Source organism: Plecotus auritus, assembly GCF_963455305.1.
Source record: "Plecotus auritus genome assembly, chromosome: 1".
Lineage (NCBI taxonomy): Eukaryota > Metazoa > Chordata > Mammalia > Chiroptera > Vespertilionidae > Plecotus > Plecotus auritus.
Genome location: NC_137770.1, coordinates 62029050 through 62044674, shown reverse-complemented (window position 1 = coordinate 62044674; position 15625 = coordinate 62029050). Strand labels below are relative to the sequence as shown.

Genomic DNA, 15625 nt, shown 5'->3' with positions numbered 1-15625 from the left:
CCTCAGCCCCCCATTTCCCAGCCTCACCTTCCACCCCTCCTTTCACTCACTCCTCTTGGGATATACTGGCTTTTTTGCTATTTCTGAAATTATACCCCCTTGCCCCAGACACAGGCATAGTTCACGTCCTTGTGTGCAGGCCTCTGCCCACTGCTGCCGTATCGGGAAGAAGGAAGGAGGATTCAGGTGTGAGGTGGCCTTTCACATAGGGCCTTCAGAAAACTTCTCCGAAGGCCCTGCTCCTCTCTACCCCTCCTCCGCCTTATTTCCTTTTGAACAGCATCAGCCGCTGCCAGAGCCTGTCATTGTTTATAGTGTCTCCTTTCCTCTGATTACAAGCTCCTCGAGGGGCACCTTGCTTTGTGTTGTTCACGGCTATTTCTCCAGAGCCTACAATAGTGCCTGGCACATAGCAGTGCTAGTAAAATTTGTTGAATAAAAGAAAAATACATAGAAAATGCACTTCCCCCTCCTCTTCTGTTGTAAGAGAAAGAAGCTTTACTCTTTGAAGACAAACCCTTGCTTTCCTCTTCCTATTAAGCTGGCCTCCCCAGCTGGTCCAACGTGCCTGGTGCTAAAAAGCAAAAGCAGGGGAACCCTGAGACATTCTACTGGTGACCCTCCAAACACAGGCAGGGTGGAACAAGCAAGCCTCTTACACTGACAGCGGATCTCTCGTTGCCCACTGCTGTGATCTGCACGTTGCCCAGGTGTAGGATGGCTGCCAGGATCTTGAACACATCCATCTGAAAATCCTCCTTGAAACCTGAAGACAAAAATGTTCCCAAATTAGGAATATTGCATTTCTTCTCTTACTTAGCCACTAGTAAGCGAACACCTGGATTCCTTTAAGATACTCTAGGACCACGGTGCCAAGAGCTGGGACAGGGAGCATGAAGTGGACCCAGGTGAACTTGGCTCACTCTTCTCCCCAGGTGGGCTTGTGCAAACGCACAGTGTGAACTCTGCAACCCGCTAGGTCCCCCTCAGCCGAGGCTGCTGGGAGTTCCCCACAAATTAATACCCAGGTAACCATTTCGTGTCCGGTGCCTGGGAGCATCGGCTCTCGTTTATCCTATGATGTACTTCTTTATCTTTAACGTGCATTTTTCTTTTTCGTTCACAAGCCGCCTGAATTATTTTTATGGTGGGGTGCTGGATGTATCTCACTTGCCCTCTGGTTGGGTTTGACCAGTGGGAGCTGAGGGGAGGAGGTCAGAGAGGAGGAGGAGAGAGGGGTTGATCTGCTCGCTTGTCTCTTTTCTGGTAACATCGCCCCAAGCTGACTATGTTGCTGACTGATGTAAGGTCACTGCTCCTGGTCCAGCATTGACTTTCCCAATCCTTCTTTCTGGCTCCAGTAACACCCCTGGGCCTGAGCAGGAAGGTGCAGTGAACAGCTCTGCTGCTGCACTGGATCCCCACTGCCCCTCTTGCCCCCAAAGCCCCACCCACATCATTACAGCGGCTCCCTTCATGAACAAGCCCTCCTCCTTTTCTCCTACTTGGAGTGTGCCCCATGTTTCCCACTGGCACCCTGCCTGCTCTGGGCGGAATGTAGATTATGAATGCATGGCATATTTGGTCATCAGGAAGGGATTCGTGCATTTCCCAGAGCTGAAAATAAACCAAACAGGCTACTGGGAAGGACTTTGTGTCTGACTCCCACAAATCACAGTGGAGAACCTGCCAGTGGTGAGGGGGGCTCGGCCAGGTCAGGAGCCTGGTGCCGGGTGGGTGGAAGGGTAAGCGCGGAGACCCCACCTGCCCCAGGCCCTCTGCTGCCTGAGGACTCCTGGAATATTTCAATAGCAGCGAGGTCCTGTTCTTCAATATTTCAAAACCTAGGCGTCTTCTCTACTTCAAAGATTAAACAAAATCAAAGTCGCAAAAGACTTCAAACCAAAAATGCACGATGACTCTAGCTCAAACTGCGTCCAGGCATTCGCCACCTCGCCACATGGAGGTGAAAGCTCCATTGAAGGAGGTGAAAGCTCTGGCAGAAACAACCTCCCAGGTCGCCACCAGGCAAGGGATGAGGAACAGCAACCAAAAGTGCGACGTTTGGCCACTCCTCTCTGCATGGTCCATAACTAAGCCTCTTCACCACTCCATGCCCTCCAGACTCGACGAAAGGGAAGTAAGTCCAAAGCCACGATGGGAAAGAACGTAAGCTCTCAGTCCAGTACTTTCCTCGAGGGAGACAATGTCACACAAAAGCTCCGCCGGCCTGAGTTAGATTTCAGTGAGAAGCACAATGGTCCGGTCCCCTGGGCCCGAGTCCTGGCTGGGTCTGACTGTGTCCAGGGTGTTCTCTGTGGGAGCTCTAGCCGGCCAGGCGAGGATCAAAGGACGGGTTCAATGAGTCAGGGGCGAACAAAGGAAGGAGCTTATGATCAACATGCACCACCTCTGCTTCCTCAGGGGGCAACTTTGCAGCTGGCCGGCTGGCGGAGGTGCCTCAGGAGCCGGGTGGGAAGGGGATGTGGTGGGACCCTATGTCCCTCGGGCATGGTCACCTCTCTAATGCTTACAACAACTCTATGAAGCTGCACTCGGATTATTCCCATTGTATAGAAGGGAAACTAAGGCACAGGAGGGCTAGGACACTTGCCCACAGTCAGCCTGGGTATGTCCTATCTAAACAGACCACTGCGGTGTGTGAAAAGACTGTGGAGTTTGTGAAGCCGTCTTAGCTTTACCTGGTGTGAGTAACGTGGAGGTGCCCTGGCGACCAGGCCAGGCAAAGAGGATGTGCGGGCTCCAGAGGCCCGCTTCCTGGGCCTGGTGTGAAGCAGCGTGTGAACTGAACGAGATGACCTCACTGCTAACCGTGCCCGTCTCTCTCTACTGTTTCCATCACAGAACACAGGCACGGACAAATCAACCACAACTAGCAATCACACTTAAAGGAGGTGACGTGCCGAGTGTGTGAGGAGCCTGCATAAGAGTCAAGTTAGGCAACCTGCCCCGGAGGAGGGCTCCGCCTGAGACAGATAACACTGCGGCACAAATCGGAGAGCAGAGCCAATGGGACAGGCAGTATAAAGAAGGTGCAGTGTTCACCTTGCTAGGAGACAGACATCTCCAACATGATGTCTCTGCTGTGCGGCTCAGGAGCGACGGGCCACCTGTGTTAGGAGCAGCTGAAACACACCTAGTAAAACTGAGGAACCCAATTTCATTCACTTTAATTAAGTAATTGTGGCTGGTGGCTACTGTGTTGGACGACATCAGCTTAGAGATCATGAAGCCAGCTCACAGCATGATTTCCCTGGCTGCAGGGCCCCAGGATGATGGCCATCTTGAAGTTACAGGGTCATCTGGTCCCATGCATGAATCCAGTGACTGGACCTCTATAGTCAGTCATATTCCCCTCTGCCTGGCCCTGGGTGATCAGGGAACTTCCATGTTTGGACGTACTGGGTGAAGCTAGGTGACTTCATGAACTCCCTGGGTCTTTCCCATATCGCAAGAAAACTCTCCTCTAGGACAAGGGTCAGCCACTGTTTTCTTGTTAGGCTTTGCAGGTAGTGCTGCTGATGTCACCATTACTCACCTTAGCCACCATAGCGTGAAAACAGCCATAGACCATACTTACACAAATGAGTGTGTCTGGGTCCCAATAAAAACTGTATTTATAAAAACGGGATGCCATCTGCCAACCTTTGGTCTAGGATATTTTTTAGTGATTCATGCAGTGAGGTCATGCTTTCATTAAATGTGTACTGACCTCTTATACAGCATGGCACCGTTCATAAACCATTTTAGACATTATCTCTTCATCTCACAACATCACTCACAGTTACTGTGGTGGCTACTCCCATGGCCCCAGGGCCCCCTCCTAGCGTCCGTGCCTGCATGGCTCCCTCCAGGAGTCCTGGTCTGAGCTGGCCTATGGCTTGCTGTGAGTGTTAGCATGTGGCAGTCGTGAGAACACATTACTTCTGAGGATGGTTCATAAAAAGCCCTGCAGAGTCCACCTGAGCCTGTTGGAACCGGCTCTGGGAGAAGGTAGCCACACACGTGCAGTCCTTCACTGTGAGACCAGCAGCTGTGAGAAGTCCATGTAGAGAGACGGACACCGCCCAGCCCCTGTGGCTGCAGCTGCCGCGGCTCCCAGAGGATCCATCCCCTGCCACCATCACACAACAGTCCCACGTGAGACGTGCCCAGTTGAGTCCAGTCCACCCAGAATCACAAGAGATAATAAACTGTCATTGTAAGCCACGAATAGTTGGGGAACAGCAATAGATAATTGGAACAACTAAATATTGTCATTATTCTTCCAGGTTACAGATGGAAAACTGATGCCCAGAGATAATAATGGACCTGCATGAGATCAAGGACCTATGTTATGACACATGAAAAACTGGAGCACGCCCTGGCCAGTGTGGCTCAGTTGGTTGGAGCATCGTCCCACACACCTAAAGGTTGCAAGTTCTGGTCAGGGCACATACCTAGGTTTTGGGTTCAGTTTCTGGTTGGGGCACATACAGAAGGCAAACAATTGGTGTGGATGCTTCTCACATGGATGCTTCTCTCACATGGATGCCTCTCTCTCCCCCACTCTCTCCTTCCCTCCCTCTCTGCCCCCCCTCCTCCTTTCCCCTTTGTCTAAAATCAATAAGCATCTCATTGGGTAAGAATATTTTTAAAAAGAAAATACATGACAACAGATAATTTAGTACTAAACTATGAGGTCTAACGGCCAATGCACAGGCAGTCAGAAGAGAACACCGTCTTGGGCTAGCATCTTTGAACGACAGGCATATGGAAAGGAAAGCATGCAGATTCCTTTGTAGTCCTGGCATTCTGCCAGCCACGCCCTGTCACCTGCTGAGCTGGCTCTGGTCTCACACTGATCAGAAGCTCTGGTTGGCAGTTATGTGTGGATGCCTAGACTAATACAAAAAGGGAAAGAGAATGACTATTGTTATAAGTGCCATTTGGTAGACAGTCTTTCCAAACATGAGCTCCATCTAGGGAAAGCAGTTGGAGAAAGACTGGGAAGAGTACCTGCTTCACCTGTGCCAACCTCCTAGCAATTCAATATTTGGTTTCCATATAAAAATGAGATGTTTAAACACTCACAGATACAGAGAACAGACTGAACTGATGGTTGCCAGAGGGGAGAGGGGTTGGGGGACTGGCTGAAAAAGGTGAAGGGATTGAGAAGTACAGATTGGAAGTTACAGAGTAGTCACACGGATGTAAAGTACAGCATAGGGAATATAGTTAATAATATTGTAATAACTATGTATGGTGCCAGGTGGGTACTGGAAATATCAGGAGGACGCACTTTATAAAGTATGTGATTATCAAATAACTATGCCATACTCTGCAACTAATCCTATATAATAAAACCCTAATATGCAAATTGACCAAACGGTGGAATGACCGGTTGCTTTCACATGCACTGACCACCAGAGGGCAGATGCTCAATGCAGGAGCAGCCCCCTGGTGGTCAGTGCGTTCCCACAGAGGGAGCACCGCTCAGCCAGAAGCCAGGCTCATGGCTGGCAAGTGCAGCGGCGGTGGCGGGAGCCTCTCCTGCTTCTGCGGCAGGCAGACATCCCCCAAGGGGTCCCGGACTGTGAGAGGGCGCAGGCGGGGCTGAGGGACCCCCCTGCCCCAGTGCACAAATGTCGTGCACTGGGCCTCTAGTACAAAATAATATTGAATGTAAACTGTAACTGAAAACAAATAAAAAATTTAAAATGAGATGTTTTAAGACCCTGAGTTCAATTCCACTTCCCTCCGTACTTGGCATGTGGCCTTGGGTAAATCATTTACCATCTCGGTGCCTCAGCTTACCTGTTGTAAAATGCAGGAAGAACTAGCACCTACCTCCCAGGGTGACAGTAAGGTTTAGATGCGTTGATAAGCGTGGTAAAGTGCTCAGGGTGACACCTAAGCTCCATATAAGTGCCCACTATTTTATCATCATCAGGAGGTCCATGAAGGCTAGTTGGGGTCAACATTGCACTTCTGGGCTGAGTCAGCTACTCCCTGGTCAGCCCAGAAGCACTTCCGAGCACCCACAGGGCTACAGCCCAGGCATCTCCCAGCAACAGTGAGGCAGAGGACAAAGAAGCTGGGGGCTCCATCTTTTCTGGGAAAGACACAGTCTTGATCATTTGGCCTCTACGTTCTGATTGGCTCATTCTAAAATTAGGATTTATTAGGAATATTCTGAACACAAGCATGCTGGGCACCCCTGCTTTTAAACTTTTTAAATTTGTTTAAAAGAGGAAATGGCCACACCGTGGACAGGATGTCTCCCTTACCCAGCAGTGTGAAGGTCTTCCGCGTCTCCTCCATGCCAGCACTGTCACTCACCCCCTCAATAACGGTGCTGCCGCCCATCCTCGTGTAATTGAATTCTTCTGCACTCCCTGAAATCACAAGATTGTTACATCTGTAGCATAAAAACTTGGACATGCAAGTTTATAAAAAAGGGAAGTTCTTAGTAAGCTATAGTAAGCATTCTACACACATTATTCCATTTATTCCCTAGAATTCTACCTATAGACTCAGAAGCTGAGTCTCCGAAGAGAGAAGTGACTTCCTCAGGGTCCCACACTGATGGCGGGGCAAGAATTTAAACACAGGCTGCCTCCAAAAGCTCATGGTTTTTGATCCCACATCTAACAATTTTATTATGCAGCTTTCTGTGTCAAACTTCTGTACAAATGTCTGTGTCACAGACATTTTTTAGTGAGGTTTATTAAATGTACAATGAAACACATTTTAGATGTACACTTTGATGAGTTTTGATATATGTGTACCCTGATAAACATCACCACAAACAAGATCATGACCTCCTGTGCAAGTGATATTTGGAGAGTAGGTAACCCTTCTTTCACATTCACTATTCACAATCTGTTTAGCGCACAAAGCCTGGATATTATCTTTGTGTGACTTCATTACGACTTCCTAAATGGTGACCTTGAGTCATCAAGGAAGTTCAAATTATGATAAAAGTACTCTATCTTAGAAGAAACAAATATGTCATACACATTAGAAAAATGACCAAGGAGTCAGATAAAAAGAAAAGTTTGGAGACTTAGAGTAAGTTCTAGTTGTCAGGAGGCCTTATCCACGTGGCTCTAGCTGGATGACACAATCACCATGACCTTGAAAAGAAGCCTGGGGTTGAAGGGCTCCCCTCTCCATGGGCCCACCCTACCCTCCAGCCCTTACCTATCTCCTTAGAGGCATCCATTCCACACCAAAACCCAAGGATCTTGTATCTTTGGACAGAATATATTTTTGAAGTGATGTTACTGTAAGAAGAAGTTAACCTAGAATTTAAAGCCCTACGTAAAAGAGAGACTCTTCCACATACCATCACGTACCCAATTTAAGATGTTTAAATTCCGACTGCTGTGCAGATGCACAGAGCTGATAGAAAATGTGGTAATTTCGTTCATTTTCTGACTGTAAAAGAAAGAAAAGTCCCCAAATTACACCAATCCTTTATAAATGAAACTGTGAGGTTTCTACCAGAGGGTCTTAGATGGCTGATCTGGATTGACAGTTCTGTTCTGGGGACCCAGGCACCTACCTTGGTTTCTGCTGCATCAGCAATGCTGGGACCCACCCTGCTCCCTCTGCTGGCCCACAGGCCGGCCCTGCCTCTTACAGACAGAGAACTGGTGGCTCTGATGGCCCTCCAAATAATGACCCCAGAGAAAATGTTATTTTTTATTTTAAAAAACTATTTTGGTTAATTCTACCCAAGGATATATTTTCCACTGATTTTTAGAGAGAGTAAGAGGGTAAGGAGTGGGGAGAGAGAGAGACATTGATTGCCTCCCGCATGCGCCCTGACTGAAGCGGAGGATGGAACCTGCAACCCAGATACATGCCCTTGAATGGGAATCAAACCCAAGACCCTTTGGTGCACAGGCCAACACTCGTTACCTAAAGTCTAGTCTCTGGGGGTTGCCCCAGTAGAGGGCCACGCAGGAGGCTGCTGATCGATGCTATGATCTCACACTGTTTCTCTTTTCTCCCTTCCTCTCTCTCTAAAAATCAATAAACTACTCTTAAAAAATAAAAAAAAGATATATATACCCCTAAGTGCATTGCAGCATTATTCACAATAGTCAAGATACGGAAACAACCTAAGTGTCCTTCAATGGAAGACTATAAAGATGTAGGACATATACACAATGTAATACTACTCATAAAAAAGGATGAAATATTGCCATTTGTGACAATATGGATGGATCTTGAGGGTATTATAACTGAAATACTAGTAAGTCTGATGAAAAAGAAGATAAGAACAATATGATTTCAATCCTATGTGGGATATAAAACAAAAAGCAACAAATGGCCCTGGCCAGTTTGGCTCGATACTTACCAGAGAGAAAGGAGGGTGGGGGAAGGATGAAGAGGATAAAACGGGTCAAATGTATGGTGACAGAAGAGACTAGACTTCAGGTAATAAGCACATAATATAGTATAAAGATGTCATATTATAATGTTGTACACTTGAAATTTATATGATGTTATTAACCAATGTTACCCAAATAAATTCAATGAAAATTTTAAAAACATTTTTTTAAGAACAGAAGAAACCAAACAAACAGTAAATGAAGTGACTATTCAAGTCACAGAACAATGTAGGCTGTCTAATGAGTATATGAATGGAAACAATACTTAAAAAGTTGGGAAAAGGAAAATTTAACGAATATTTTTATCCTTACTTGAAAGACAACTCTGGATTTCTCCAGCAGATAAGTTCTCATGTTGGCCCCTATAATTTGATTTCTCTCATCAAAACTGATTTCTGTGTATTTCCCAAACCGACTGCTGTTGTCATTGCGGGTGGTCTTGGCATTTCCAACAGCCTGCAAAGCATAGAACTCTCTTGAAATAACCACATTAAAAAGATCTTTGCATTCACATTATTGGAGCAGTGTTAGTAAAATCCAATCCTGTATTGGGGGGGGGGGGGCAGGGCGGGTATCAGCAGAGGGAGGTTGGGGAGTGGGAAAGCAGCTCTCCTCAATCTCTGGGAGACGCTGAGCAGAACAGAAAGAGCGCAGGCTCTGATGTTTCAGGTCCCTAGGTTCCTTTTTACTATCTGTGTGATGCTAGAAATGTTATTTCATCTCTCTCTGTAATATGGGGGAAATAAGCACCCTACAGAATTGGGAGGAAAATGAGATAATATAAAGTGCCTCACCTCATCCATGCCCCACATAGTATAAATGCTCAATTAAAAGTCCACATCCTTCATTCAACCTTTATTTCTATCTTTAGCCCTTACCACTTCCCTTAACTGAAAAAAACTGCCTTCTCCCATCTGCCCCCCTGCCACACTCTGAGCACGATTTCAACTTTTACTTCCATCCTTGAATTCCGTCTCTTCTGTCTCCCTTCCTGAGCACCTTTGCCTAGAAGTGCCCTTCTTATGCACATATACTGTGCTTCCTGCCCAGTCATCACACTCCATTACGACGTGTATTTACCGATTCCCTGCTATGGGCCACGTGCTCGGGAGGCAAAGTTGAACCCAACAGACCTGGTCCTGCCTTCATGGAGCTTATAGGCTGGTGGGCAAGGCCAACTCTGAACAAATAACCATAAAATCACCCACTGGGCACTTAACTGGGCAGGGCTTCTGGACTCTTCTATTGCTACCTTGGACTGTGACTTATGTTTCTATTTAACTTGAAAATATGCTTATATTAGAGGAGCCTTAAAACTTGGGGACTAGGTCTTATTCCTTTCCATTACATCTGATATTATCTGGCACAGTGGCTTAAACAAAATAGGTGGTCTGATACATAAATGTTCATTGAGGAGAAAGTAGAGAGGAGAGGTCTAGAAATCTAATGTTCTTAATTACTTGCTCCACTTGCAAATAAACGCAAATCAATCCTCTTCCCATTTTGTGAGGCAGCTCGAGCCAGCCTTTGGGCCCTACCCTGAGCCTTTCAGATGCCCCTTCTTCTGAGAGGGTAGTGTCCTCACCCCTAGCTGCTATCACCACTGACCTTGCCCACACGTGACCATCGATATTATGCTGATGAATCCGCTGCAGGGAAGAGGAAGAACCTTGCTATGTGGCATTTGCTGATTTTTAAGGTGTGGATATTCCCACCATGATTGATTTCAAACTCCCATGGGTTCAACAATAGCTCACAATACAATGCCTGCATATTTAACACTCAGTTCAGGACAGTTGGTGCCCGCTGGCTGCAGAACTGCTGGTCTCTGTGCACTGATGTCTGTGGTTGAGGACATTTCCCCGGGATGTAAATGTAAACAGGGGGCTCCTGAAATCCACTGGTAGAATTTCTAGCCCAGCAGACAGACGGGGGAGCCTCAGAGGCAGCAATCTCTGACCCATCTCCTTCAGATCCCACTGAGAACAGAGTTCCAGGCTGTTTCTCACCGTCACTTCTTTGATCTTTATTATTATTACTAGAGGCCTGGTGCACGAAATTCATGCACGGTGGGTGTGTGTGGGGGAACTCCTCAGCCTAGCCTGCACCCTCTCTAATCCGGGACCCCTCAGGGGATGTCCGACTGCCGGTTTAGGCCCGATCCCCGGGGATCGGGCCTAAACCGGCAGTCGGACATCCCTCTCAGAATCCAAGACCACTGGCTCCTAACTGCTCACCTGCCTGCCTGCCTGATCACCCTAATTGCCCCCCTGCCAGCCTAATCACCCCTAACCGCCTCTGCCTGCTGGCCTGATCACCTCTAACTGCCACCCTGCTAGCCTGGTCACCTCTAACTGACCCCCCCCCCCACTGGCCTGGTCTGCCCCTCCTGCCAGCCTGGTTGCCAACTGTCCCCCTCTGCTGGCCTGGTCACCCCTAACTCCCCCTCCCACCGGCTTGATTGCCCCTCACTGCCCCCCTGCCAGCCTGGTTGCCCCCAACTGCCCCCACCAGCCTGGCTGCCCCCCAACTACCCCCTTGGTCACCCCCAACTGCCCCCCTGCCAGCCTGGTCGCCCCATGCAGCCTGCTGTGCAGTTGTTTGGTCGTCCCTCACTAACCCCCCTGCTGGCCTGGTCGCCCCACACAGCCTGCTGTTCGTTCGTCCATCCAGTTGTTTAGGTGGTGACGGCCCTTGGCTTTTTATATATTAGGATTATTATAATTTATCTTTATTTGTTGAAAGTATTATAGGTGTCCCCTTTTCCCCCCCATTGACCCCTGCTAGACTGCACCTGGCCCCCCAACCCCACCCCACCCCCAGGCCTTTACCACATTACTGCCTGCGTCCATGGGTTATGCATTTATGCATATAAATTCTTTGGTTAATCTCTTCCCACCCACCAACCCACCCTCACCTTCCCTCTGAGGATGACAGAGACAAAGAAGCATGGAACTTTGGTTAGTCAGGTCTTTCAAGGGAGGGAACTATGGTTAGTCAGGACAACACAGACCAGCCCACCTCTTCATCACGACATGCCAGTGCCTCCCAGCCTGCCCCCACCCACCCGGGGCACACACCTCGGTTATGGGGTTAGACGCCAGCACCTTGTCCTCCACGTGGGCATTACTGTTTGACTTGCTGACGGTGGCAAAGTACCTCATGGCATAGCGAGCTGACACCGTCTTCCCAGCACCCGACTCCCCGCTCACAATTATTGACTGATTTTTATTGTTTCTAAAGCAAACAAATGAAAAGATTTTAACATGTACATTACTTCTTATTAAAAAAGCAGTATCTAGTCACGAAGCAAAATGCAGACAAGCTGGAAGGGAAACTTTCATCATGCCAAAGCAGTGCTTTTCAGCCCGGGTGCTGGCGGCAGGCACAACGGTTTTCCCACAGAATTTGTAAAACATGCACTACCTATTAGTCAGGGGCACTGACCTCTTCTCCCTTGGGTTGTCAAATAAGAAAATGACAACAGCCAATACAACAATGCTGTCCAGTGTGAATGAATCAAAATTCTACCTACTTTCTTGTCAGATCAGCAAAATTAATATTTTTTTGGTGTGCCTCAGAATTTTGGTAATTAGTTTATGGCTGTGAGATCAAACAGGTTGAAAATCGCTGCTCTCACGTACCTGTTTCCAGCATTCCGGAGAATTTCCTCCCAGTCTTTTTTCCTACGTGACCATGCTGAAGACACAATTTTGTGTCCTATGTCTCCTGTGTTGAGGGTCCCCAAGACCAATCCCAGGTTCAGTGGTCCACTAGGAGGACCCTCAGGACTCAGCATGTAGTCGTAGGCACGCAGGCACGGCTAAGATTTATTACACCAAAAGGATACAAAGTAACTCAGTGAAGGGAAGAGACCCATGGGGCCACCTCCAGAGGAAGCCAGGCGCCAACTTTCAGGAGTCCTCTCCCAGTGGAGTCCCACAGGACACACTTAATTCTTCCAGCAGTGCACTGTGACAACATGCGCAAATGCTGTCTACCCGGGAAGCGCTTCAGACCCAGTGCCCAGAGTTCCCACTGGGGCTGGTCACACAGGCATCCATCCCCTAACGGATACCAACATTCCAGGTGCCCAGAGAAAAGCAGATGTTCAGCCTGAACCACGGAAGTAAGTGTTAGTACAGCAAGCCACTCTTATCAGCTAGGAAATGGAGAGAACCTTCCTGAAAGCCAGGTCCCCAGAGGCCAGCCATGGGCCATGTTTGCAAACAGGCCTCTAATGAGAGCAGTCTCAAGCCTATGTCAACTCCTTTCTGCATATCCCCACTTAAATATGAAACATTTTAAAGACATTATTTGGAGAGCAGTTATTCAAATATACTTGGGGACATATTTAGGTGCTCTGCAAGCCAGAATGTTCTGCTGCATAACTCAGAGAGCTTAAAAAATGCTTGAACTGTTCATGTCACAAGATTATGGTGGTAGAACTTTGTTATAATGCCATCTTATGTATCCGTCACGGCTTATGTGTCAGGGGCTCTGTGAATACTTTACAGGGATTCTCATTCAAGCCTCACAAAAATCCTATGCCGCTTATATCCATTTTACAGATAAGTAAAACAGTGACTCAGAGAGAGTAAGAGACTTGACCCAGGGCATAGAGCCCACAGCTTCCCTTGTGAATGCTTGAGAGGACCAGAGAGAAAGAGAGAGAAAGAGAGAGAGAGAGAGAGAGAGAGAGAGAGAGAGAGAGAGAGAGAGAGAGAGCGCGCGCGCGCGAGAGCGAGCGAACTCCTGGTCCAAAGGAGGAAGCTAAGACTCCGAGGTGGGTGACACCCCCAGGGTCTCTTGGCTGGCAGGGTACGATGGGGCTAGGGTTATTAATGGCGGGCTCTCCCGATCCCAGTCTAGCCTCAGCAAGTCCCACAGGAGCCTGTCTTATGTTTGTTCTGCTACTACAGTTAGACAGACAGACCTGTAGAAACCTGGCTTTTCAAGGTTGAAGCTGGCTCAGCCCTGCAGTTCCAAGTAGCACATACTGCTGGCACCCAGAAGCAGCCCTGGCCCCTTGGGCCCTGAGCCAGGGATGGTAATCAAGCGGATGTCCTGGACCTGCAGGGAGCCAGGGAAAATCCCAGAATGCACTGTGACAACACGGGTGTGTTAGGGTTGGGAGAAAACTTGCTGTGGCAGAAACCAAGGTATTTGGTTATTAACTGGCAATTCTCTACCCAACATTCATTCTCTTCTTTCTTCCTAGGGACTATGCCCCAATTTTTAGTGGGCACAGTGCTGCCCATATGAAATACTGCATATCCCAGGCTCCCTTGTGGCTAGGCATGGCCATGAGGGTGGGGCCTGGTCAATGAGCTGTGATCAGAAGTGCTCTGCGGGGTTTCTGGAAAGTCTCCTTCACCTGGAGGGGCACAACCTTCCCTGGGACTCTGTCACCTAGCATGTGCAGGAAATGGCTAAGTATCAGCTCGGATCCAGCCGGTGTGGCTCAGTGGTTGAGCATCAACCCATGAACCAAGAGGTCACTGATTTGATTCCTGGTCAGGGTACATGCCCGGGTTGCAGGCTCGACCCCCAGAGGCAGCTGATCAATGTTTCTCATTAATGTTTCTACCTCTCTATCCCTCTCCCTTACTCTCTCTCTCTCTCTCTAAAATCAATAAAAACTTTTTTTTTTAATTTTGAAAGTATCAGCTAGGCCCTAGCTGGCTTGGCTCAGTGGATAGAGCATCAGCCTGAGGACTGAAGGATCGCGGATTTGATTCGTCAAGGGCATATGCCTGGGTTGCAGGCTCAATCCGCAGTAGGGGGCGTGCAGGGGGCAGCCAATCAATGATTCTCTCTAATCATTGATGTTTCTATTTCTCTCTCCCTCTCCCTTCCTCTCTGAAATCAATAAAGATATATTTTAAAAAATAAAAGTGTCAACTTGGCCCCGATGACGAGTGCCACCGCAGGGGTGGGGAGCTGCAAGGCACCAGGTCCCTGGTGATTGACAGAGGTCCTGTGTTAGCCGACTGCCCAGCAGACTCCTCTGCAGGAGAGAACCACACACGTCTACCTTGTTTAAGCTGCCATTATCTTTTCCTGATGACAAGCAGTGGAGCTTGGAATGGATGCATCCAGCTCACAGATGAGGACCCTGGCGCTGAAGGGGACCAGGCACTGGGCCCAAGGTTACATGGTAAATAATGAGAAGGTCTAGGTCCCTCACTTCAGGTTTTCATCTGTGAAATGAGGGCAATGATGGTAGCTCAGCTGACTTCACTGGAGTGTTGGAAAACTCAAAGATTACTATGAAAGTTGTTTTGCAAACTATGAAAGGATCTACAAAGATAAGGTGGTGTTTTATTCTTCATACATTACAGATGAGGACATTGAAGCCAAAAGAGCCTGGTTATGGGAAAAAGAAATTACATATGGAGTAAAAACATCTGAGTGCCAATCGTACATGCAGTGGGGCTCTGGATTCTGTTTACTGCCCAGGCATCTCCATCATGGCCATCCTGAGGGCACAAGGATGATGTACAGGAATGTGTGTGTGGTCATGGGTCCACAGGAGGCTTTTAATAAATGTTTGCCAGCAAAGCAAGAACTCCACAAGGCCACACAAAAAACAAGTGGCAAAATGAGGATAAAACACAAATCTACACTGAAACCTGTGTTCATCTACCATTGGGCTCTGCTGCCCTGGGTGGGTCAGAAAGCTTCAACATCTCACAGTGAAGAATACGTCAGTATTCCTCCAATCCAACACACTGCAAGAGAGGCACCTGCTAGTCCCGGATCTGTAGGAACAACTTTTGATCACCCAGAAGGAAACAAACCCAAGAAACTCGGTTTAAACAGGTCAGGTACGCGCTGAGAGTCATTTGCTACTTGGTACAGGTAGTCTGCTCTACCAGTGCCCCTCCGGTCTGATGGGCACATCTAATGAGACCAAGTCGGATGTCTCCCCTCCCCGGCGAGGACCCAGCAAATGCAGGAGCATTAGGAGAGCAAGAGCAAGCCCGCCCCGCAGGAGGCTACCTGGCCATCTGCTTGTACGCCTCTTCTGCCACTGCAAATATGTGTGGGTCCATGTCGCCCATGTTCTGCCCGCTGTAGGCATGGATGATGGCATCTCCATAGATGGGCAACTGCTTGTAAGGATTCATGGCCACCAAAATGATTCCTGAGAAAAGACGTTAGACTCAGTGATGGGGTTCTTACCGTCACCCCAGCTCTGCCACTTACAAAACCTT

At 48.3% G+C, this 15625-nt stretch overlaps 1 protein-coding gene across 1 annotated transcript in view; it reads right to left on the bottom strand.

Annotated features, from left to right (window-relative positions):
- The window catches only part of MYO5C (myosin VC), a gene marked incomplete at both ends in the record, with an annotated part of 96539 nt that overhangs the window by 63289 nt on the left and 17625 nt on the right, over nucleotides 1-15625 (bottom strand). Inside the window, 6 exons of the mRNA XM_080642187.1 lie at nucleotides 660-766; nucleotides 6291-6398; nucleotides 7362-7443; nucleotides 8718-8861; nucleotides 11486-11642; nucleotides 15411-15555. Of these exons, the coding sequence (XP_080498313.1) occupies nucleotides 660-766; nucleotides 6291-6398; nucleotides 7362-7443; nucleotides 8718-8861; nucleotides 11486-11642; nucleotides 15411-15555 (743 nt within the window). The remainder of the gene's footprint in view (nucleotides 1-659; nucleotides 767-6290; nucleotides 6399-7361; nucleotides 7444-8717; nucleotides 8862-11485; nucleotides 11643-15410; nucleotides 15556-15625) is intronic.